The sequence below is a fragment of the Zootoca vivipara genome, chromosome 2, assembly GCF_963506605.1.
Source record: "Zootoca vivipara chromosome 2, rZooViv1.1, whole genome shotgun sequence".
Lineage (NCBI taxonomy): Eukaryota > Metazoa > Chordata > Lepidosauria > Squamata > Lacertidae > Zootoca > Zootoca vivipara.
Genome location: NC_083277.1, coordinates 121,103,280 through 121,127,168, shown reverse-complemented (window position 1 = coordinate 121,127,168; position 23,889 = coordinate 121,103,280). Strand labels below are relative to the sequence as shown.

General features: G+C 46.2%; 1 protein-coding gene across 2 annotated transcripts in view; it reads left to right on the top strand.

The window, feature by feature from the left end:
* Window positions 1–1,195: 1,195 nt before the first annotated feature.
* The window catches only part of MARS1 (methionyl-tRNA synthetase 1), a 29,390-nt gene continuing 6,696 nt past the window's right edge, over window positions 1,196–23,889 (top strand). The window contains exons 1-15 of one of the 2 annotated variants that reach the window (XM_035102407.2): window positions 1,196–1,391; window positions 5,131–5,221; window positions 7,522–7,621; window positions 9,305–9,439; window positions 12,245–12,320; window positions 13,465–13,637; window positions 15,079–15,191; window positions 15,750–15,866; window positions 16,629–16,832; window positions 18,573–18,774; window positions 19,650–19,724; window positions 19,869–20,039; window positions 21,340–21,435; window positions 21,823–21,940; window positions 23,643–23,856. In XM_035102407.2, the coding sequence (XP_034958298.2) occupies window positions 1,289–1,391; window positions 5,131–5,221; window positions 7,522–7,621; window positions 9,305–9,439; window positions 12,245–12,320; window positions 13,465–13,637; window positions 15,079–15,191; window positions 15,750–15,866; window positions 16,629–16,832; window positions 18,573–18,774; window positions 19,650–19,724; window positions 19,869–20,039; window positions 21,340–21,435; window positions 21,823–21,940; window positions 23,643–23,856 (1,988 nt within the window). In that variant the 5' untranslated portion in view covers window positions 1,196–1,288. The remainder of the gene's footprint in view (window positions 1,392–5,130; window positions 5,222–7,521; window positions 7,622–9,304; window positions 9,440–12,244; window positions 12,321–13,464; window positions 13,638–15,078; window positions 15,192–15,749; window positions 15,867–16,628; window positions 16,833–18,572; window positions 18,775–19,649; window positions 19,725–19,868; window positions 20,040–21,339; window positions 21,436–21,822; window positions 21,941–23,642; window positions 23,857–23,889) is intronic. The other variant, XM_035102415.2, reaches the window with a different exon arrangement.

The window sequence follows — 23,889 nt, the reverse complement described above, 5'->3', positions numbered from 1 at the left end:
TTGGACTTACAGAGCTGCTGTTTGCATGCTTACTCAGAAGTAAACTCCACTGTATTCAATGGAGCTTGTAAGTGTGCATAGTGTTGCAGTCTTACTTTCACCCCTCAGTAAATCAGTATAGGATGCAGTCTTGGTCTTTAAGGTGTCAAGAGATCCCTTCTTGTTTCTGTTCCATGCACAGCAGCTTCCAAATGCTCACTGGAAGTTTATGCTGCAAGTTTCTCTCTACTTTTTCTCTCTCTCTCCTATTACAAAGAGGTGGGAGAATGGGAGAAAGAATTATCTCCACCTTATGGTGAAAGTCCTGGGTAGCCTTTGGTTCATCCTGAAACTTTTCTCCGGGTGTGCCTGCTGCCCTCCTCATCCAGTGGCTAAGTTGGAAAAGGGGCTTTTGAGTAACCTGGACATACAAACTCACTAGGCACTTGTGCTATTCTGTCAGGTGCCAGGTTAAGGCTCCCTCTTAATTCACCACCACTTTTAATGGAACGGCTTCTAAGACATGTTTCCTAGACTTTTGGGTTTTATTGACTACTGCTTCACTAACACTCATTTCCTGTTTTGTTGGTTCTTACATTATGTTCTGCTGTTCTGTGTTTTAAATTTTCTACCTCCACCGTCAGAGGCAGTATGCCTCTGAAAGCTAGTTACTGGGAATCACCAGGTGCGTGGGAAGAGTGGCTGTTGCATTAATTCAACAGATCAAGAAGATAATGTGCATAATTAGATGCAGTAAATAGGCATTTTAATAAGGAACTCTAACAATTTAATACTTAAGGAAACCTATTTCCATAATCAGACCCATATACAGTATGGCAGCACCAAGACTTTGGAACTCCCTGCCTATTGATATCAGACATGTTGCGATTTAGCTTTTTGCATTTCTTTTAGTGATAATGTTATCTATCTATCTATCTATCTATCTATCTATCTATCTATCTATCTATCTATCTATCTATCTATCTATCTAAACACACAATGATATCACATCAGCGTATTCGTGTGCATACGTACATACGTGCGCATGTGCACAAGCTACCTGCATGCCCCTCCTTTTCCGACTCTGCTTCCCTTTCCTTTCCCCTCGCGTCTGTCGCGACAACTTCCCGTCCTGTGCGCAATGCATGGTGGGGGTCGTAGTTCCGGGACGTGCGTGCGTGCGTGCGTAGGCCCCAAAGTGGGTGTGCGGAGGGAGGGTCCGGGCGGCCGGCTTCACGGCCCACGTGGACAGCAGGAGGAAGCCCAGTTGCATCAGCTGAGGAGCAGAGCGCGGTCCGAACTTGCGAGCATGAAGCTGTTCCTCAGCGAAGGGAGTCCCGGGGCGCTGAAGGTGCTGGCGGCTGCCGAAGCCACCGGCGCCCTTGCGGAGCTGAAGTGGGTCCCTCAGGAGGGTGAGTGAGTGCCAGGGGGTGCGCCCCGCTTTCCCAGGAAACACCCCAGTTTCGCCCAGGTGGCTTACGGGAGATTGCTATAATGATGATGATGACGATACTGTTCCGACGTAAAAGAGAAATGAACTAAAAATGAAAAACCAAATCCTATCGCAGCAGCAGCCTTGATTTTCCACCTTAGGATCCCCCCCCCATCCCTATCTAACGCTTTGAATTCTATAAAAAAATTCCTTCCAGTAGCACCTTAGAGACCAACTCAGTTTGTCATTGGTATGAGCTTTCGTGTGCATGCACATTTCTTCACATATCTTCAGATACATGCACACGAAAGCTCATACCAATGTCAAACTGAGTTGGTCTCTAAGGTGCTACTGGAAGGAATTTTTTTATTTTGTTTCAACTACGTCGGCTACCTACCTGTAACTAGAGCTTTGAATTCTGATTTTTAAGGACTTCTCCACCCTCTGCTGTTCTGTAATTTAGCATCCCTTAACCTGGATTGGTTATGAATCATAGAATTATAGAATTGGAAGAGACCCTATGCTATAATTATGTTGTTCGGTTATCTTCAATCCTGTTATTTATTGTTTGTCAGCGACTTTGGGACTCATTTGAATGAAAAGCGGCATAGAAATATAATAAATCAAAAACCAGGTCATCTAGTCCAACCCCCTGCAATGCAGGAATCTCAGCTGAAGCATCCATGACAGGTGGCCATCCAAACGCTTCTCAAAAACCTGCAAGGAAGGAGAACCCATCACCTCTGGAGGAAAACAGTTCCACTGTCAAACAGCTCTTACTGTTGGAAGGTTCTTCTCTGTGTTTGGTCAGAATCTCCTTTCTTACAACTAGGGCTGGGCGATGACAGGTTTTCAACACCACGATCTATCACCAGCCAAGCATCCTGGTCTGGCAATATGCCGCAATGTTGAAAGAGCAAGGTGCATTGACCCCAGCCCCGTGAGGCGCTGGGTGTAACTGTCACTGTTCTCATCAGTGCTGCTCAGCTGGTTGATGCAAAGGCTTCCACCCCCTAGCTGAACAAGCTCCACGTCCCGCCCATGGTGGGCCGAAGGGATGTGGCCCACCCCATCTCCAGCTTGCGCAAGCCGGAGGCGAAGTCAGGGCTCCTTTAAAAATCTTCGCCAAGAGGGACTCACCTGCACACCTCAATGGAGAAGTCTAAGGGAGCCCCAGCCCCATCTCTGGCTAGCACAAGCTGGAGGCGAGGTGGGGACTCTGTTAGATTTCTTCAGCTGGAGGGTGCAGAGCCTCCCGTCCCATCTAAGCACCCCTGATCCTAGCAGGAGAAGGATCAAGTTTCCTCAGCTGGGGAGCAAGAGTACTTTAACAGAGCCCCCACCCTGCCGCTGGGTCATGCGAGCCGGTGGTGGGTTGGGGGCTCTGTAAAACTGCTTGGCTGAGGCAAGGGCAGTGGCACGCTGCTCAGCCAAGTGGTTTAAAGAGGAGGCGGGAGGAACAAGCTGTATTGCGCCTGGCCGATGCAGGTTGTTTCTCCCTCTGCACTGCTATGAGGGCAGAGTGAGGTGGCAGTTTCACTCAGCGCTTTATCACTGGTGAAGTTGCTGCCTCTCCTGAGTCCCACTGCCTCCAGTGCCTGCTGCAACTTGTTCTCCCTTGGTGCGCTGGGTACTGGTAGAAGAAAGACTGAGGAGTGATGGTGGTTTCACCCATGATATATTGCTGAGTGAAGCTGCCATTGCAGTCTGCCGCTCATACCAGTCCTGGGCTATATGTTGTCCAGGCCTACTGGGAGACGCGGATGGCGCTGTGGGTCAAACCACTGAGCCTAGGGCTTGCCGATCAGAAGGTCGGCGGTTTGAATCCCTGCGACGGGGTGAGCTCTTGTTGCTCGGTCCCAGCTCCTGCCCACCTAGCAGTTCGAAAGCACGTCAAAGTGCAAGTAGATAAATAGCAGGAATGGACCCAGGTGGCACTGTGGTTAAACCATTTTCTGCCTCTTTTAAAAAACAACATGGCAGCCATTTGATTGTCAGTAGGCAGGGAGGTCCTGAATTTGCTTTTGGGGTGGCAGTGACAAGGTGACTTTTAACCCTGGAGGGCTCTTTTGGCTCTATATCTTGTGACTGGGAGGAGGAAGCGATCTTCATCTGGTCTTGTGCATGAGTTGGATAGATGGCTTAAGCTCCTAGTTTTGCTAGTAGAATACACTGTCTTTGGTAACTGGTCGGGGTGAGTCTGAAAGGCCACAGGAAACAAATTCTGCCATCTCTTGGCAACACAATAAGCACAAGCCCTGCTTGGCAGTTCGAATCCCTGTGACGGGGTGAGCTCCCGTTGCTTGGTCCCAGCTCCTGCCAACCTAGCAGTTCGAAAGCACGTCAAAATGCAAGTAGATAAATAGGAAGCGCTACAGCTGGAAGGTAAACGGCGTTTCCATGTGCTGCTCTGGTTTGCCAGAAGCGGCTTAGTCATGCTGGCCACATGACCTGGAAGCTATACGCCGGCTCCCTCGGCCAATAATGCGAGATGAGTGCGCAACCCCAGAGTCGGTCACAACTGGACCTAATGGTCAGGGGTCCCTTTACCTTTACTTTTATAGCGGGAAGGGAAACGGTGTTTCTGTGTGCTGCCCTGGTTCGCCAGAAGCGGCTTAGTCATGCTGGCCACATGACCTGGAAGCTGTACGCTGGCTCCCTCGGCCAATAACACGAGATGAGCACTGCAACCCCAGAGTCAGTCTTGACTGAACCTAATGGTCAGGGGTCCTTTTACCTTTACCTTTACTTGTAAGTTTGGTTCCGGTCCTAGCTGATAGAGTAGGAGAAAACAAGCTTGCTCCATCCTCCATGTGACAGCCATTTAACTTCTGCTTTGTCATGTGTGGGGAGTGGGACTGAGAAGATGGAAGAATCCTAACCCACATTAGTGGTCGCAGGTGTAGAATCGGTACCCCGCAGGAATCCCTGCCTGCAACAGCCTACTTCAACCAGTCCCCAGAGGTTGGACTGGAACTTCCAGTAGTCCCAGCCAGCTTAGCTGGTGGTCCAGAATGATGGCCATTGTAATTGAACAACTTTTGGGAAACCACAGTTGAAGAACTCTAGTCTATACAGTAAGTCCGCAACTTACATGTGTTTAACTTGTGTGCATTGAATCAATGTGTTTATAGATAGATAGATAGATAGATAGATAGATAGATAGATAGATAGAAAAGGGGCCGGCATCTGGGAACAAACTTTGGCAGTCCCACCTGCCATTGAACCCAATTTTAGGATTGCCATACATCTGGTTTTCCCCAGATAAGTCCTCTTTTTTCCAGGTAAAATTGCTGTCGAGGGAGATTTTTTTTAATTTGGCAAAATGTCAATTTTGTTTGTTTGGTATCATTAGTTACCGGTAAACTTTGGGCCTAGAGACAAAAATGAGGGCTAACTGCTGGATTGAGTGGCACTCCTGTCAATGAATATTTCCATCTGTATCTGGGGATAGTGGGGGTTGAACCTGAAACTGTTCACATGCAAAGTTTAGGCTTTACCATAAACTTGAAGCAACTAAATCTGGTATTAAAAAATGTGGGCCCGCATATGACAACTCCTATATAATAAAATATATATACTATTTTGCTATAAATTCTCTTCTGCCCCCTGTCAACTTTTCTTAGTTGCTCAAGCAAAGAAGACCTGCTAGAAAATAGTTAATTCTCTTGTGTGTGTGTAAACTGTACCTCTGTTTTGTGTGTATTCCTCCTTGACAGCTCATATCGTCCCATTCCTCACCCGCTCACAGCTGCCAGCTCTGCACTTGGAAAAAGAGTCTTTCCTCTTCTCCACAAATATGATTTGCCAGTAAGTATGAGGTCCTGGGTGCCCTGTGTGCTTTCCAAGTCAAGTTACTGGTCACATCACTTGAACTCTGTGTGTGTGTGTGTGTGTTGTGCCCAATGTCTAGGGTACTGGTGATGCTAGATAAACACCAGCGGTGTTGATAGTACGAGCAAAGCAGTTGCCTGAAGCACAGGTACAAAAAGTATTTTAAAAAACTTACTGATCCTGGGAATCTGCATCACTTTCAGTAGGTTGTTATCATTTGCCTGAGTCCATACAAAAATGATGTATTAATTGGGCAACAGCCAGCTTGAAGACTTTTGCTTTCTGTTTGAGTCTCATATATGTGGCTGTGTTCTTCTGATTAAAAATACGTATGTCACATTTTAAATCCAAATAGCAGCAGTAAGTTGCAAAGTAGCTAGCTAGCTTTCAAATTTCACAGACTTGATATCAAATACAGTGGTGCCTTGACTTATGAAATTAATCCGTTCCGAAGGCACCTCCGTAGGTCAAAAAATTTGTAAGCCGAAAAGCGCCATTGGAAACGCGATTTCCCATAGGAACGCATTGGAAACGGAAAAATTCATAAGTCGAAGCAACTCCATCTAAAAATTTGTAAGTCAAAAAAACCCTATCTAAATCTGCCGCGGTTTCGTTCGGATGTCGAGAAATTCGTAAGCGTTTTGCCCCATTTGTAAGTCAAAAAATTTGGTTGTCGAGTCGTTCGTAAGTCGAGGTACCACTGTAGACTGGATATTGCTGAGAGTTCTACATCATGTGCACAAATAACTTCACCGCTGCAGTTAGTCTCCTGTGGAGGAAAATGGAGATGGGGGGGGGAGCTGGGACACTCATTAGCACTCTGCTACTGGTTTATTTACAATCCTACATAGGTCTGTGCTAGGCTTCCCCAACCCTCAGAACATACACAGCCACCTCTTTGTGCTAGAGGACAGGGTTTAGAACCACCCTTGGTGGTCCCAGCTCATCATAGGGTAGGAGAGGGGACAACTTCTCCCTTTGCACCCCATTACTCAAGCTCCAAATCCTCCATAATGTGCTCTTTTTTCTTTCCCTCCTCTTCTGTAACTTATAAAGCAGATACTTACAAAACCTTATAAAGCCTTGTAAAGCCTGCTTCTGTTCTTCCAACTCCCCCCTCCCCCAGTACATCGGGATTTAATTCTGAACAGGTGGGTCAGCTGGGAAGGCAAGCAGCCCCAGGCTTTGAACGATATCTGCAGTTGGCATAAAATGAGTGAGCCATGCTATTTTCATCTGTACAATATATATTATGACAATTGTAACAATGGGCTCAATGGGTTTTACACTACAACAGCCAGGTGGCAGGGCCACTGAGCAGGGACACCAACTCTGTGAAGCTGTGGTGTGTTCCACCCCCTCAATATTTGTTTGAAGGAGACCCAGCATCCCCCCCCCCCATATTGATGGGCCAGCGCAACGTCGTGGAAGCCTGGTGTGAGGTTGCAGCAGCCTGTGCAGTGTCTCCCAACGCTGCAGGGACCGACGCAGCCTAGTGGAAGTCTGCACTGGCCTGCGTAGTATCTCCCGACACCATCAGGCTGGTGCAGCCTTCTGCTGGGCCGTGCCAGTCCCCACTGCTAGTGAGGGAGAAGGGGTTCTGGGTGGTGAAGACCATTTGTCCCATCCAAACCAATGGAGTGGGCCAACAGTGCCAGCTTGCCCCCGTGACTGTGGGCACTGGGTTTCCCGCCAGTGTCCTCATGGGGAATTTTGTGAGTGCTAGAATCTACTCTTTGGAATCTTTTCCCGTTGAATGTTAGGCAGGCTTCATCTCTATTGCTGTTTATATTTTGGTGTCTTTCTCCAAGGAGCCCACGTGGGGGTTTCCCCATTTAATTATAAGAATAATCCTGTTTGGAAAGGGAAGGCAGAGATAGTGACTGCTATCCCAACCCCAACCCCCTTGTGAGTTTGATAGTTGAATAGGGATTTGGGCACAGGTCTCTAGCACTCTGAACACTGTACCACACTGGTTCTCTAGTGGCCTTGGATCATGCCAGCACAAATCATAGAAACAAGATATGCATCACATACTGGAGTGCATGAAGCAGAAGAGCACAGAAAAGCAAGATCTGTGAATCAGCCTCCATCACAAGAATGTGAAAGGGCAGTCATGTTGGGTTTGGAAACAGAAGGGGTTAATGAGGGCTCCTTGTGATAGAACACAAGCACGACTATCGTTTTGTTTTCCTGATTGTCTTTTAAACTCATCTAGAAGTGTGCGCATATTCCCAGTGGAGAGTGCTCAGTTTCTTCTGCTTTCTTTCTTCTAGGTACTTCTTCCATTTATCTGGAAAAGAAATTCGTGATTTTGGCCAGGATGAGAGCAATTTTTCCAATCAGTTGTTTGAGTGGGATGCAACTGAGCTGGAGGTGTGTGAAGCATTGCTGTGTTTCTTTATGGTGGGGACATTTGCATGTTTCTGCAGTTCATGGAGGGGAAATGGTATTGTTCACGGGCGGGAAGAGAAGAAGGTTATAGTAGCTGCTTTATTTTCTTTAATTACATACGCAGATGCCTATAGATGAGACTGACTCAGTTTATTGTCCTTCCAAAATGCCCAGTTCTTGTTGGTGGGGTGTATGAAGGGAGTGATTATATATTGCAGGGGCCCCTGGGTGTGTGTGCAAGATGCTTATTTAAGCTTCCTGTTGATGGAGGCTGGGTCACCTAGTAGGAATGTTGGAGAATTCTGACAAAAACAGAAATGGTGGAGGAAACGGCAAACATGCACTTATTTGTCTCATGTCTGCAATGGAAATCAATCCAGCAAATACAGTCAGTATTTGCTTCTGTTGCTTTCAGTCAGCAAACAGTACATAATTGAGCTCCCACTCCTTTGCATTGAAATTAATGGGGTGGAATAACATACTATGTAATTGACATAGTTAAATACATAAATTACATAATTTCACCACGGCGGACAGTAGGGCAAATAACCTAGTTATTGACAGAAGACAAACTGCAGCAGAAAGGAGATAGGGCTGCATGCAACAATGCAGGCTGGAGTGGAAAACTGGCTTTTTACATTCCTACACCTAATGTTTGGAGCATAGGTTTTCTCTCCCCTGCCTCCTGCCCTCCCCCTTGGTTTACCGATGCAGCACTTTCCCCATAGAATTAATAATAACCTTCTACTTACAGGGAAGAAGATGAAGGGGTTTGCTTAATAATGCCATTGGGTTGGAAGCCCAAACTATTGAGGCTGCTCCTCTACTCTGTCCTACAAAACTCAATGAAAATCATTAAGTGGGGGGTGGGGAAGCCACCTATTCATCTGCTTAGGGTTTCCTCAAGTTCTATGTCTTCATTAGCACAAGTGTTGCAGAGGAACTAAATATATAAAATCTGGCGAGCAAAATGTCTGCCATTAGAATGAATTGGCTGGGGGGCAGGGGAGCTCAATGTGTCTGTATAGCTAAAAGTAAAATGGTGACTACTGGGGCAAGCACCAAGCTTGCTGTGGGACACTGGTGAGAATTGATCCTGCTTCCCTTTCCACATCCTTTCTTATACAGTAGTCCTGCATAGGATTCATTCTCTGCTCCTTGGTTAATTCTGAATTGTGACAGTGTGGAGGGAAACTAGCTTTTATATTTGCTGTTATCCAGGGCTGCCAGTATGCACTATTCTTTTCATTGTAAAATAGGGTATCAGTTCTAATCTTAGGAGAGGACAACCTACTTTTGAGCAAGGGTGAAAGATAACAACATGAGGCATAAAGGTAAAGGGACCCCTGACCATTAGGTCCAGTCGTGACTGACTCTGGGGTTACGGCGCTCATCTCGCATTATTGGCTGAGGGAGCTGGCATACAGCTTCCAGATCATGTGGCCAATCAGAGCAGCACACGGAAACGCAGTTTACCTTCCCGCTGTAGCAGTACCTATTTATTTACTTGTACTTTGACGTGCTTTCGAACTGCTAGGTTGGCAGGAGCTGGGACCGAGCAACGGGAAGCCATAGGCTCTGTGGTTTAACCCACAGCGCCACCTGCGTCCCCAACACGAGGCATAAGAGGGCCTTAAAATTCCTCTCCTCTGGCTTTCCTTTTAGCCTGCTTTGTCTGCAGCCTTGTATCTTCATTTGGTGCATGGAAAGAAAGGAGAGGAGGTTTTGGATATTATTCAGAAACCACTGAACTACATCGACCAGACCCTTGTCAAAAGGGGTACTCCTTATCTTGCTGGGGTAAGTAAGAATCTCTGTGTAGCAAACTTAGCATTACTGGCAAAGGATTGGTAGAGTTGAGAGGGATATCCAGTCACTCTGGATCTTTCAGGCTAAATAGTTGCACTAGTGGGCGCCAGCGCAATGAATCCTGCTTGCACAACAGGAATTCCACCCCTTATTCTCCAAATCTGTTCAGGAGATTCAGAAGAACCCCCGGAACAGCGTGTGTGGAGAGGAGCAGGGAGATTGCTCAATCAGTGCAAGCAATTTTGTTTGTCCTGGTGAAGAATCTCCTTAGCACTACTTAGAATCTCCCCCCCCCCCCCGGTTGTCTTTGGCAGGACTGGTTCCAAGCCAAGGTCTTGTCCATTTGCAACACATCATTTTATGCGGCTCTTGTCACAGGAGAACCAAGGGGAGGGGGAAACAAAGCAAAGTCAGGGGAGCAAAGCAAAGAGTGGGGAGAGAACTATAATTGCTTGAAGTGCCATTGAGGCATCACCTCTGACTTTTGAGGCTTAGGCCTGTATGCGTGAGTGCAATGCTTGCTGAGCTTTCTCACCCTAAGGCATAGCTGCCAAGTTATCCCTTTTTTTAAGGGATTTTCCCTTATGCTGAATAGGCTTCCTCGCGAGAAAAGGGAAAACTTGGCAGCTATGCCTAAGGGCTAAAAACTCCAAAATGAAATAATAAAAGCTGCAGTTCTCTGGATGCTAAATTTTATACCAAGTGCTGTTCTTGTGCAATTTGGCAGGGCCGTCTCAAGCATGTCGGGTGCCCTGGCACCATGGTGGGGAGATCGCTCTGGCGCCCCCCCTGGTGGGCGGGCGCAGTGCGCAGCCTGGTTTCCACGCGGCTTTGCCGCGCGGCGCCCCCCTGCCAGCCCAGCTCCCTGGTGCCCCGCACCACCCAGCCTACCCCTAGAGCCGGCCCTGCAATTTGGAACAATAGAGTCACAGAATGCATAAGGCTATCCTGCCTTGGGTAAGAGATCGGACAAGAACATCTGTTCTTTCAGTTGGTGCATTTGTATTTCCCAGTGACCATTTTAGAACACAAGTTTATCGTCTTATATAAAAAGCTAATTACAGAATATGTGTACTAAATTGCTATGTTATGCTGGCTTTTGCTGACAAGATAAATCAAATACCGTATATAATTTGTTTATGGCCCACTGAGCACAAATGCAAAAGTTATCTATATATATAAAAATGTAGGCATTGCGCGCGCAGAGGTCACAGCCTTTCTCCGTAACCGCTGAACCAAATTGCATCAAATTAGGACAAAGCGTACCTTGCCCATAAGTGAGGGATCTGGCATACATTTTTTTCCAAAAAAGCACAGCTTCCATACCTTAAATAGTGATTTAAAGCTCTGAAGACTCCAGCAGCATCCAATAGAAAGGCAGATTGCATGCTGTCATCAGCAAAAGCTCTGAAGGGTGACGCCAAATAATCAACCAAGCAAACATCAACCAAGCAACTGAAACCACCAAGGCAGCCATTACCAGACTCCTAGGCCCCTGCCAGGCTGCTAGGCCCCCACTAGGCCCGGGGGGGGGGGGGAGAGGGCGAATGCCCGGATCGCAGGCTGCAGCATGGCCCTTGTTTTATGTAGGTCCCTGCCAGGCTGCCAGGCCCCCACTAGGCCCGGGGTGGTGGTGGTAATCCACAGCAATGCACTTGGGGGCACGGCAAGGGGGTTTTACTTTAAAATTTAGTGGGCGTTGTGTCACATGCGAGGCTCCGGCGGCCATTTTAAGTAAGGGCAATTGTGCCCCTTTTAACCTAGGCTTTATACTATGACTGATTGCAAGCCTCTGTGTCTTTTTTTAAAAAAAACCAACCATGCACTTTCTCTCCCCAGTTTAAGTCCTTAGATATTTGCATTGGTCAATCCCCCACCCCACCCCTTGATTTACAATATCCTACCTTCCCCTTGCCACTTCCTGGGGTTTTTATGGAACTGAAGAGCTCGGGCACTTCAGAACTCGCCTTCTGTTGCTACGGGGCTGTGGGTCTTCACTATTTGATTCCCATCCCCCCCCCCAGTCGGGATTATTAAAGTGGTTCTCTGGGTCACCTACTACAAAATTAGAAAATCCAAATAACAACACACACACACACAAACCCCAAAACACACAACAATGCCCAAATCATACAATACCCACCAAAATAAATGACAACCCCCAAAATAAAATTAAACAATAATAACTTCTGCTTCTCATGTTCTTATTTCAATTTTTTAAAAATCTAAATATATAAAAAGGTTCACGATGCGTGTGCAGGGGCCAATGTATGGAGATACAGGGGGAGGGGACAACATTCCCCGGGGAAAACAGAGGGAAGGGTATCCTACCGAAACACAGGGATGAGCCAGGGGGTTGGAGGGAGGAGGGGCGGGATACGTCATGGATCGGGACAGGGTGGGGGGAATCACAGGGATGACCTACAGCAACGCGTGGCCGGGCCAGCTAGTAGAACATAAATTACATAAGTTAGTTAAAAGATTGCAGTGTGTGTGTGCATGTGTGCATGCACCATAAAGCAGCCTATGCAAAATTGCTACATTTAGGAAATTTGCAAATTGCTCTGTAATTATAAAAAGGAGCCCTCTGATAAAATGGTTAACAGAGGCATGGAAGTCTCTTCAGTGTCAATTCTGGAAAGTTTAAACTTAATAATAGATGCATATTATGGAAAGAGTTTGGTCCTTTTGGGAAACACTTTGCAACTCTGTTCTAGAGTTTGTTCTGTCCTGGCAGTCATGTTGCCCCTCCTGTTCACACGTGCAAACCAGTTTCCCCCTAACCTTTTTGTCTAGGACGCTGAGTCAGCTGTTGATGTCGTGTTGTGGGGTGCCCTGTTCCCTCTGTTAAGGGATGAATCCTTCCTGCCAGGTGAGAGATGCTGCCAAAGGCCTTATGATTGTTGAACGTTACATTATTTGATTGCTTATTTTAAAGCTATGTTTTATTATCACATTTTTGTATTGCATTAGATTGTTATAAGGTTGCTTTGTATTTCTTTAGATTCTGTTTCTTCAGCTTGTAAACAGCCTTGAGTATTGTAAGATAGAAAGGCGGTATACAAATTAAAAGTGATGATGATGATGATCATTTTGTGGCCAAGCTATAAGGCCACAGGAGGCAACTTTGATGTGCTGATCTGCGTGCTGGTTTGGATGAGCCTCTAGGTGTTACTCTGGCTCCTCTCCTCTCCCCATCCCTAATCACTCAGTCATGAATCTCTCTGGGCAACCTTGGCCCAGTCACATTCCCAACAGGGTTGTTGTGAGGATAAAATGGGGAGGAGGAGAACCGTTAATGCCACCTTGAGCTTGGAGGAAAGGTGGGATAGAAAGATTAGATAGATAGATAGATAGATAGATAGATAGATAGATAGATAGATAGATAGATACATACATACATACATACATGCATGCATACATAATTGGGGTTTTGCGGGGTCCTTCTTCTTACACTCTTCCCTCTCTCAGTAATGGAAGCATATGGAACATTGCCAAACTTTCTGCCTTCAGGGAGCCCCCTTGCATTGCAGAGAATTCTAGGACACAACCAGCTCATATGCAGCACCAATGAGACTTGCTCAGTTGCTGTGTTGCCCCTGAGTGCACCTTAAGGAACAACCTTACATGCTCTTGTGGCTGCTTGCTACGGAGGAAGACCAGCATTGGCAAACTCTTTCAGGGGAAGGATTGTCTGCTACTACTGTCATCTTACAGAGGGATCCTAGGGCATTCAAAACACTGTTTGGACCACACTGAGATAAAGGTACAACAGATAGCTTTTAGTTTCTCAAGGCCATCTTGATTCTGATCACTGCTGATTCCAACTATGCTTCTCTTGCCCAGAAGAGGTCTCCTGTCTGGTGTACCCCTCCAATTAGTTTTGAGTCAGTGGCAGGGATCTCCGCAGATTGTGGGGTGTAGGTGTTAACAAATAGGAACCTAATACATTTCTATTTGAGACTGAGCAACTACCAAGGAGAGATTTTTCCTCTGGAATTTGTTTTATTTTAAAGATGAGTTAAAAGCCTTGAGGAGATGGTTCCAGAACATGAACCAGAAGGAGTACTGCAAGAAGGCTGTTGAATCTGTGTGGACGCCCAAAGGATTGCTGGAGCTGAAGGCTTATCTGCAGAAGCATCCTGCTTCCAACCAGCCTTTTGAGAAGCCAGCTACTAATGAGCTGAAGGTATTGCCCTCCTTCCGTGTGAACCAGACCTCAAGTTCTCTTCAAATGGTGCTAAGAGTAGCACATAGGGCTGCAGATGTGGGAAAGGGAAAGGGAAGACTGAACACTTCCCCAGAGACCAGCTCAGGAAGGGAGATTGCTGGGCAGCAAGGCGGGCGGTAAACCAGCAGAATCCCTAATCTGTCCCGATTGTCCAACACCAGAAACACACACTCTAGATTCGCCCCCCCCCTCAACTGGACAGAGAGCATGGAGATAGAGAATCTCTATAGACCACAGCAACTATGCCTCCCTGACCCTCAAGTCTGGCCTGATGCTGCACTGAGTACCCAGGTGGGCACAGCTGGGTGAGACCAACTCCACCCTGTTCACCCACCGTGGTTTCAGTGATACATGCCAGATCAGCGTCCTCATCCATAATCAGATCATGGATGAGGAAGATTTTATTCTGGGCCGACCTGGCATTCAACAGCAGCAGTTGCAGACCCGAGGGCTGGCTAATATGACAACTCCAACTCCCTAGGTTGGAGGAGGGGCTGGCTCATGGCACAGTCACTAACTGCCTGGGCCATGTGCCCCTTATCCGGCCTGCCCTTCCTCCCACACCATACCTCCCCCTACCCAGAACCTCTGTAATGGGGCCTCCCCCTGCTCCTCTCATCCCCGGCGCATCCCACCAAGTGCCCTTACAGCCCAGTTAAAAACCGTTGAAACACTAAAAAAAGAATTTAAAAGGATATAAAAACAATTTAAGGGAAGAAGCTCTCTCTGCTGGGCAGCAGCAGCAGTCCTTAGGAAGCCTGTCAGCTCCTGCCCTGGGCCAGGTAGATAAAGGCAGGAGCAGGGCCTTCAGCAGGGTGGTCCTATTGTGCTATTGCTTTGCTATGTTGTTATGAAATTGTTTTTGTCGTGTTTGTTTGAAATGCATCTCTGTTTCTTTTTCGTAAGCTGCTTTGAGCATTTTTTGGGGGTGGCAAAGTGGCGTACAGATAAAATGAATAAAACAAACAAAGTATTTCCTTCTGCTTGTGAAAATGTGGTTAAAGTCAATGACTAGATCAGGCATCCCCAAACTGCGGCCCTCCAGATGTTTTGGCCTACAACTCCCATGATCCCTAGCTAACAGGACCAGTGGTCAGGGATGATGGGAATTGTAGTCCAAAACATCTGGAGGGCCGAAGTCTGGGGATGCCTGGACTAGATTCTGAGAAGATGTTTAGGATTTGTTTAGTTGACTGGTTTAGCCCAGTAAGTACTAAAGCACCATGTGGGGAGGGAAGATGCACCAAGGGGCGGTGCCAACTGCCCTGGTGTGTTTGAGCCACACTTGCAGTTTTGGACTGTGCCACTTTTTGCATCAGCATAGTGATTGCCTTGTGGGTGCTGGGTGCCAAGCACCTGCAAAGCAGGTTTGGAGATGGATTTTTGTTCCTCTCTCTAGGAAGAGGAATCCGCTCAGAGGTCTCTGTCTGAGGAGGAGATTGCAAAAATTGCAGAAGTCTGGGTCAGAGGGCCAGCTGGCCTCCCCAAACCTTGGAAGCCACAGCAGCCTATGTAAGTACCTTGCTGGGCTAAAATGCCCTGGTCTTGAATGATGTGGGGGCTGAAGTGTGCATGCACACGAAAGCTCATACCAAAATAAAAACTTAGTTGGTCTTTAAGGTGCTACTGAAGGAATTTTTTTATTTTGCTTCGACTCAGACCAACACGGCTACCTACCTGTAACTAGTAATGGTGAACATTGACATTGGTGTTAGGGTTGGCGGTTAACCCTTATCAATGCAACATGGTGCACAGCACAACAGCCCCCTCCTCTTTATAGGCCATTTTGTGGTGATGTGTGATAAATTTTAATGGAGTTTCCCCACAGCCATGAGGTTTAGAAGTCAAAAGCCAATTTGCAAATTTAGCAGAGTATCAGGATCTGTTTGCACTTGGTGTTGCAGAAGGCTAGCATCCAGCCTATAAAGAACTTCCCTTTCTAAGTTGCAGGGGCAACTTCCCCAGGAGCCCAGATACTTACAGTGTAACCTCACAGAGCAGCCTTTTTTCCTCCCTGCACAGTTTCTCTCCTTAAAATCTGGGTCTATTTCTTGTGTCTCATCTTCGCAGACTTCCTGTGGAAGGCATGAAGAACGTGCTGATCACTAGCGCCCTGCCCTATGTCAACAACGTGCCTCACCTTGGGAATATCATTGGCTGTGTCCTCAGTGCTGATACTTTTGCCAGGTAAAATGATGATGCCTTTCACCACCGACTCTTGAAAAGGGGAGGTGGGTTAATGGGAGGCTGAGACTTTATTCTTTTGGCATTTTATTTTGAAGGTGTATCCACTCCATCGGAGCTGCCTTTGTACCTGGTAATACCAGAGTGGTTGGTGATATGAGTCAATTGATTTCTTGCTATTTGATGTTGTTTTAATGAATCTGATTTTAAAATGAATTTGCAAAATCCCACAATATGTGTACTTGGATATCTGTGCTTACGTTGCCTATATACACTTTGTAAACTACTTTGAGAACGGCAGTGTATACATATTATGAAAGGAAATAAAGAGTATTTTCTGTGTATTGCAACTTGGGTCTTAGGCAGGCCTTAGGCTGCAATTCTAAAGAGTTATTAGGGAGTAAGAGCCACTGAGCTCAGTGGGGGTTATTTCCAACTAATCATCGACAGGGTTTAACTGTTAATCTAAGGAGATCATTGAAGCTGCCTCACATCAAGTGGACTACTGGTCCATGCAGCCCCATTTTCTGCTCTCTTCTGAGTATCAGTGGCTCCCCAAGACCTGAAGATGAGGCCTTTCCCAGCCCTGCTGCCTGAGTGTTTTTAACTGGAGGTACCAGAAATGTAAGCTGGGACCATCTGCATTCAAAGCATGTGCTTTTCCGCAGAGCTTTGACCCATTTGAAGTAACAGAGGGAATGTGTGAAGCTTTGGTCCTTGCAGGTAGCAATAGGCATCCTGCTTCACTTCTTGTGTCTTGTCCAGGTACTGTCGTTTGCGCAACTGGAACACACTGTACCTGTGCGGTACTGATGAGTACGGCACTGCCACAGAGACAAAGGCCATGGAGGAGGGGCTGACACCGCAGCAAATCTGTGATAAGTACTACACTGTCCATGCCCAGATCTACCAGTGGTTCAAAATCTCCTTTGACTACTTTGGCCGCACCACCACACCCCATCAGACCAAGTAAGTACTGCCAGGAAAGGGAGCACAAATGCCCCATGTGGCAGCACTGCTTTGCACTCTCTCTTACAAACCACACATTGTCTTAGCCTTTAACAACTGTAAAACTGGTTGTTAGAGATGGGCAGGAAAGTTTGACGGACTTGTTTACAGTTTCTGTGACCATGGAGGTCCAGGTGCCATGAAACAAAGCATGCCTGTATGTTTTTATTTAAATTATTTCAAATTGTTGCCACTCCACTCAGACTGACCGCTCAGGGTGAGGCATTGGTGCCAAGTACAGGTTTAAGGCATGCGTGTAAATGACTGTGCTCAATGTAGCAAATTTTTGACTTCTCCAGAAAAAGGGAAGCTTTTCAAAATTTAGCTTTTGTAGCCATGGGCTACAAATGACAAAGCATCATATATGTGGGCGAGAAGGAACTCCTTGTGGGCTAGTAACTTACTGATGGGTTAATGTGGCAGATGGGGTCCTTGGAACCACTGGTGCACAGGCTGAGTTAGGATGTGGGTTCTCTTCTTCTGAATAGCTGCCATTGGTGTATTACAAAAGAGTGTATGGTGCCACTAAGTGTGATGCAGAAAAGTATCTGAAGAAGTGTGCATGCACACGAAAGCTCATTCCTATGACAAACTTAGTTGGTCTCTAAGGTGCTACTGGAAGGAATTTTTTTTATTTTATGTTTTGACTACGTCAGACCAACACGGCTACCTACCTGTAAGCAGAACTTCATGTGCTCCACATCATATCTGGGGTCTGGCAGATAAACTCAGAATGCAGTCCTGACTGGTTAGCAGCTTGGGTGTACTGGCTCCAGGCCTGTCTTGTTCAGTGGTAAACTGATAAAGTGATTTGTAACAGTACTTTTATCCCTCTCTCTGAATGAGCAGAACAGCATTGTCCAAGGATACTAATTGGGACAGATAGAATTTTAGTTACCCTGCTTACGTGTACTGCTGTAGGAAGCATGTTCAGTCCCCCTGTGAAGCAAGGTCAGATACACATCTAAAGATAAGATGCAGTTTAACCTTTGGACAACACTTTGGATTTAATAATAATAATACTCAGTGGTCTAAATGTGTGTAAATAAGATCAGTCGGCACCAGTTCCCATCAAGTCTACCTACACCACCAGGCACTAATATGCCATTGGAAAACACAGGTGTTTGCTGTTTGGTCGTTTTCCAGTGGCTTGAGCAAGTAAGGCAAGCCGCATGTTACAGGGTTCAGCAATACAGAACCAAGTCAGTGGGACTTCCTTTGCACCGTAGAAAGGTTCATAACCAATGGACATTTGAGCCATGAATTTCACACTACGGGTGGTGTCATGAGATGGGCCTCCTCCATGAATTGGACCATGGTGGGCACAGGAGGGCAGCACTCCATGTTCTAGAGCAGATGTGGGGAACCTTTGGACCTACAACTCCCAACACCCTTTCCCATTGGTCATCCTTGCTGGGACTAATGGTAGTTGTAGTTCATCAACATCTGGGGGGCCAAAGGTTCCTCACACCTGTCCTAGAGGTATGAAGTGCTTTGCCAGCCTTCCCGCTGTATTAGAGAATCCTCAGCAGAAGGTGTAGATGCAGTTGGCAAGCCCAAGACAAACACTGGTCTGCTTATTGTTCATGGATTGACTGCCAAGTTTTCCTTGATGTGATTTTTATTTAATTTTTTGGGTGTGTGCCATATGAAGGTTCAGGATGTCCCTCCTTCATATGTTTCCTCTCTTCCTCGCCTCAGGATAGCTCAAGACATTTTCCAGAAGCTACTGGAGCGCAATTGCCTTCTGACAGAGACAGTGGATCAACTGAAGTGCGAGAACTGTGCACGGTTCCTGGCTGACCGCTTTGTGGAAGGCATCTGCCCCTTCTGCAACTATGAAGAGGCCCGTGGGGACCAGTGCGACAAATGTGGCAAACTGATCAATGCCACTGAACTTAAGGTGCTGCAACCCATATGGTCATGGGAACCTGCGTACTTAGCATTTCTCTTTATCTTGGTCTTGGATTGCTAGAAATAATGGTGGAATGTGTCTCATTTGCACCATGCTAGGCTAGCACAGATTCCCCACCACCCATCTCCTCCCCATAGAATCCAGCAGTACAAGCCCAAGGTCCTTCGCTTTTTACAGTAGATGAACTTTGCAGGCATAGCAGAGCCCTCTAGAGTGCTTTAGGCATACCAAATTTTTGAAAAAGAAAAGGTATCTGATACCAGAATTGAAAGCAATTCTGATGATACAAAACCTGCCAAATTTTGAAGTGATTTTCCCTCAAGGGAGACTTTACTGTTTTGGATTGTGTACAATTGGAATTTAGGAGTGCAGGTGATGGTGGGAATAAAGAGCATGGATCCCCAGAAAAGACGGGGGGGGGGGGAATATTACACACACACACACACACACACACACACACACACACACACACAGAGAGAGAGAGAGAGAGAGAGAGAGAGAGAGAGAGCGCACAGACCCTGTATTCAAAAGGGAGAGAGTGATATTTCTATTGATTTGCATAGGAAAAGTAATGGTGGTGGTGGAAATAGCATAGATCCATGTGAAGAACAAACACAGTTATTAGTCTTTACTTCAACATCCTTTTCCCAAATCACTGCTCCCTGGAAAACAATTCATTGATTAAAACCTGGGCTTGTCAGTCAAAACAAAGGGAGGTGCAGCCAATAATAAATTTCCAGTGCACAAGAATTTGCATGTGTGGCGGTCCTACATATGGGCTCAGTACTACTTCCTACATGTTGTTTACTTGCTGGGCTTAATGTCAAGCATACCATGGCCTTGTCTTCTTTCCATCCTGGCAGAAACCAGTTTGCAAAGTCTGCCAGGCGACCCCTGTGGTGAGATCCTCCCAGCACCTGTTCCTGGACCTGCCCAAGGTAAGTCTCTCTTGTTTTACTATTGTCTTTAAAGGACAGTACGATGTACATGTGATGTACAATTTGCTTAGTGTTGTCGGCAATCATAATGAGCCCTAGACACACAGGATCCCCATTCACTGTCTCTGATCCTCTCACCTTTAGCTAGAAGAGAGCCTGGAAAAGTGGCTGGCTGTCTCTCAGTCCACTGGGGACTGGACCCCCAATGCAAGATATATCAGCCGTTCCTGGATCCGTGATGGGCTCAAGCCACGTTGCATTACTCGTGACCTGAAGTGGGGCACGCCAGTCCCTTTGGATGACTTCCGTGACAAGGTGAGTGATGGGGTAAGGACCCAGGGGGTCACTGCTTAATCCTTTCATGGTATTGCTGAGTGCTTGTTCTTATTCTGTGGTCCAAGGCTTTTTCTTTTTGAGGGGCCCCACAGGAAAGACAGGGAGTTCTAGCAGGTAGGGAGTCTAGAGGCAGAACAACTTAGCATCAGGGGTCCCTGGAGAAAAAGGAGGGCATTGTAAAAGGAGCCCAGAAAGTTGTCTGGGTTGTGTCTGTTTTCTGAACATCTAAAATAACCTTCTCAATGGTATTACGCATTAGTAACTTCATATCGCATTTGCCAGTCAATCAAATGCTTTCTAATTCCAATCTAATTTATTCATACTTCGACTTAAACTGATCGCTTTGTTAATTACCCAGGACTTATGCCTGCGGCTAATTATTGATTCAACCCTTGAAACCTGTGGTACAGCTCCAGAATGGTCAAGTGTTGGTTCATTTGAGCATGTGCAGAAAACCAACAGTTCACCACTGAAGAATCAGCAGCTAATCTCCACATATTTGGCATTGTCTTAAAGATATGAGCTGTGGCCTGCCCTGTTTTAGAAATTAAGTATCAGTATGGCCTTCCATAATGGGATGCGGGTGGCGCTGTGGGTTAAACCACTGAGCCTAGGGCTTGCCAATCAGAAGGTCGGCGGTTCAAATCCCCGCGACAAGGTGAGCTCCCATTGTTCGGTCCCTGCTCACCTAGCGGTTCGAAAGCACGTCAAAGTACAAATAGACAAATAGGTACCGTTCCGGCAGGAAGGTAAACGGCGTTTCCGTGCACTGCTCTGGTTCGCCAGAAGCGGCTTAGTCATGCTGGCCACATGACCCAGAAGGTGTCTGCAGACAAACGCTGGCTCCCTTGGCCTATAGAGCGAGATGAGCGCCGCAAACCCAGAGTCGTCCGCGACTGGACCTAATGGTCAGGGTTACCTTTACCTTTTTATGGCCTTCCATAATTCAAAAAATAAGGATTGAAAATACTGTATATTCCTGCGTATAAGACTACTTTTTAACCCAGGAAAATCTTCTCAAAAGTCGGGGGTCGTCTTATACGCCGGGTCGTATTTCTTACACGGTGAGTATATCCCCAACACTATATTTTAACTGGAAAAGTTGGGGGTCGTCTTATATGCCCGGTCGTCTTATACGGTATGTGTATTAGCAGATGTGTCAAATTTCAAGTGAAATGTTGGTCAGCAAAAGTGCAAAGGCAGGATGTTACCGGAAAGTGCTCCCTTGGCTGCCTTCTGTGAACCATCCCCTGATGTTTTGTTCCCCCCCCCCTTATAGGTGTTCTACGTCTGGTTTGATGCCCCCATTGGCTACCTGTCCATTGCAGCAAATTACACTGACCAGTGGGAGAAATGGTGGAAGAACCCAGAACAGGTGATGAGCTTGTTAGTTTTGCACACTTGCCACTCACAGGAGTAAGACCGGGAGATCCCTTACAGATAAGCTTATTTTATGTAAAGGATGTTTATGTAAAGGATGTTTTCTCATGTGTGTCTTCAGTCTAGAATCCAGGCAAATGTTCTGTCTGATGGTGTATCAAAGCACTGGAGATGGGGTGGGAGCATGTGTAGGACCCAGGGTGCCTGTCTCCACCCATGTGAATATCCCATCCCCAGGGGCATCTGTGCTTCTGGCTATTGCACTTAATAATGATAACACCCCTCCAAAAAATGCCCTTTATACTATTCAGCCATTTGGGGCAGCAGAGAGTGAGGGGGTTGTGTGACTTAACCATGCAGCCCATCTCCTGTTTCTTTTCAGGTTCAGCTTTATAACTTCATGGCCAAGGACAACGTCCCCTTCCATAGTGTTGTGTTTCCATGTTCGTTGCTGGGTACTGGGGATAGATACACGCTCGTCAACCATCTTATTGCAACAGGTACTCTGTGTGTGAGTTGGCCCCACCTGCTGCTCTTTCATTTCCAGCCCTCAGACTGCTGCTGGTTCAAGCTAGACTATGAAAAAAAAAGGTTGCATTTTATGTGAGCTGGAAGCTGTAGTGGAGCTATTGGAGTGGGATTTGAGCAAACCTTTAAAACCCCCTAAGAACATGAGCCCTGCTAGAGGATGCCACAGGCAGTGGCAAAGCAGATCCCTATGGGAAGCCCATAAGTAGGAACCTTGAGTACAACAGTGCTGCACCCATTTCCGCATATTCAGAGGTGAGGTAGGGACTTCCCCTGCACGCAGAGACAGGCTCCAGTGGATTGAGCTGACAAGACCAATAATGGGTCCAATGGTCAAGAACAGGCACCCCCAAACTTCGGCTACAATTCCCATAATCCCTGACCACTGGTCCTGTTAGCTAGGGATCATGGGAGTTGTAGGCCAAAACATCTGGAGGGCCGCAGTTTGGGGATGCCTGGTCAAGAAGGCAGTTTCTGCACATGCCGTAGAGGGAAGCGAGGGACAGATGGGGCTCATCAATTTGAGAAGGTAGCCACCTCTGCTGCCTTGCAGGATCTCTTTGGGAAAAGAAAGGACTGAGGAGTGGAGTCCCTAAGATGGTTGGGTGGTGCCTTGTACGCTTCCTTCCAGCAGCTCCTGCAGCCAAGCTGGTGCCAAACGTATTGCTCTGCTTTCCTTTGGACTACATTAGTGAGGCTGAGAGTGGGGTTTTGTTGTCTGAGCAACCCAGGACCTCCATAAACACTGCACAGGCTTGTGCTCCAGGGAGGTCACTTGGGTTCTGCTACCACACTGGTTTGACTTTGCCCCTGGAGGCACGCTCCATTGTCACTTAAGACAGACAGATGACTGATGCCAACCAAGTGCCTCCATACTGGAAGGAGAGCATAGACATCATGAAATTATTTGGATATTTAGATTTGGATAATCTGACAAATTTAATTAGAGGGCATTCGAATAAGAAATTCCAGCTTAATTGGGACAAATTCGGAGAATACATGAAAAGACCCCACGGTAAAGTCCTGGGTTTATTTTTAGATCTCGTATTGAATAGCTTAGATTTAATTTAAGTTGAGAAAGTCGATAGATGATGAATTTCTACATATAAGATATTTAAGGGTATATATTAGTTGAAATATGGGGAAGCAGTATTGTAATAAAGTAACCGATGAACCTGAGAGAGAGATGAGGGAAAGTCAATTAGGAGGGGAGGAGATAAAGGGAAATCATTAAAGGAGATTATGGGAGGAGCGTACTTGGAATACTATGACAATAATAATTCTGGTCTTGAAGGATTGAAGAATCTCTGTTTGTATTTTTTTTCTTTTTTCTCCTTTTTTTCTATTTTGCTTTTACTTGTAATTCTTTCAGAGTCACGAGTGTTACAATCTGAGTCGGATTTAGGTTGAATGTATGAATTTAATTTTCAATTTATATTTTTATGGTTATTATTGTTAATTTCAGATTTCTTATTTATTATGAATTTGTATCTTTTCATTATTATTTCAAGTGTGTGTGTGAGTTTATATGTATGTTCATTTTAATTTGAATCTCAATAAAGTTTATTTTTAAATTTAAAAAAGACATCATGACTAGTAGTCATTGAGAACCTTATTATCTGTGAATTAGTCGAAACCTCTTTTAAAGCCATCACTTAATCTTCCTTTCTGCAGAGTACTTGAACTATGAGGATGGCAAATTCTCCAAGAGTCGTGGTGTGGGGGTCTTTGGGGATATGGCCAAAGACACAGGCATCCCTGCAGACATCTGGCGCTTCTACTTGCTATACTTGCGGCCTGAAAGCCAGGATAGTGCCTTCTCTTGGAATGATCTTATGCTTAAAAACAATTCAGAGCTTCTCAACACCCTTGGCAACTTCATCAACAGGTAACGGGGCGAGAAGGGAAAGAGTCATTCAAA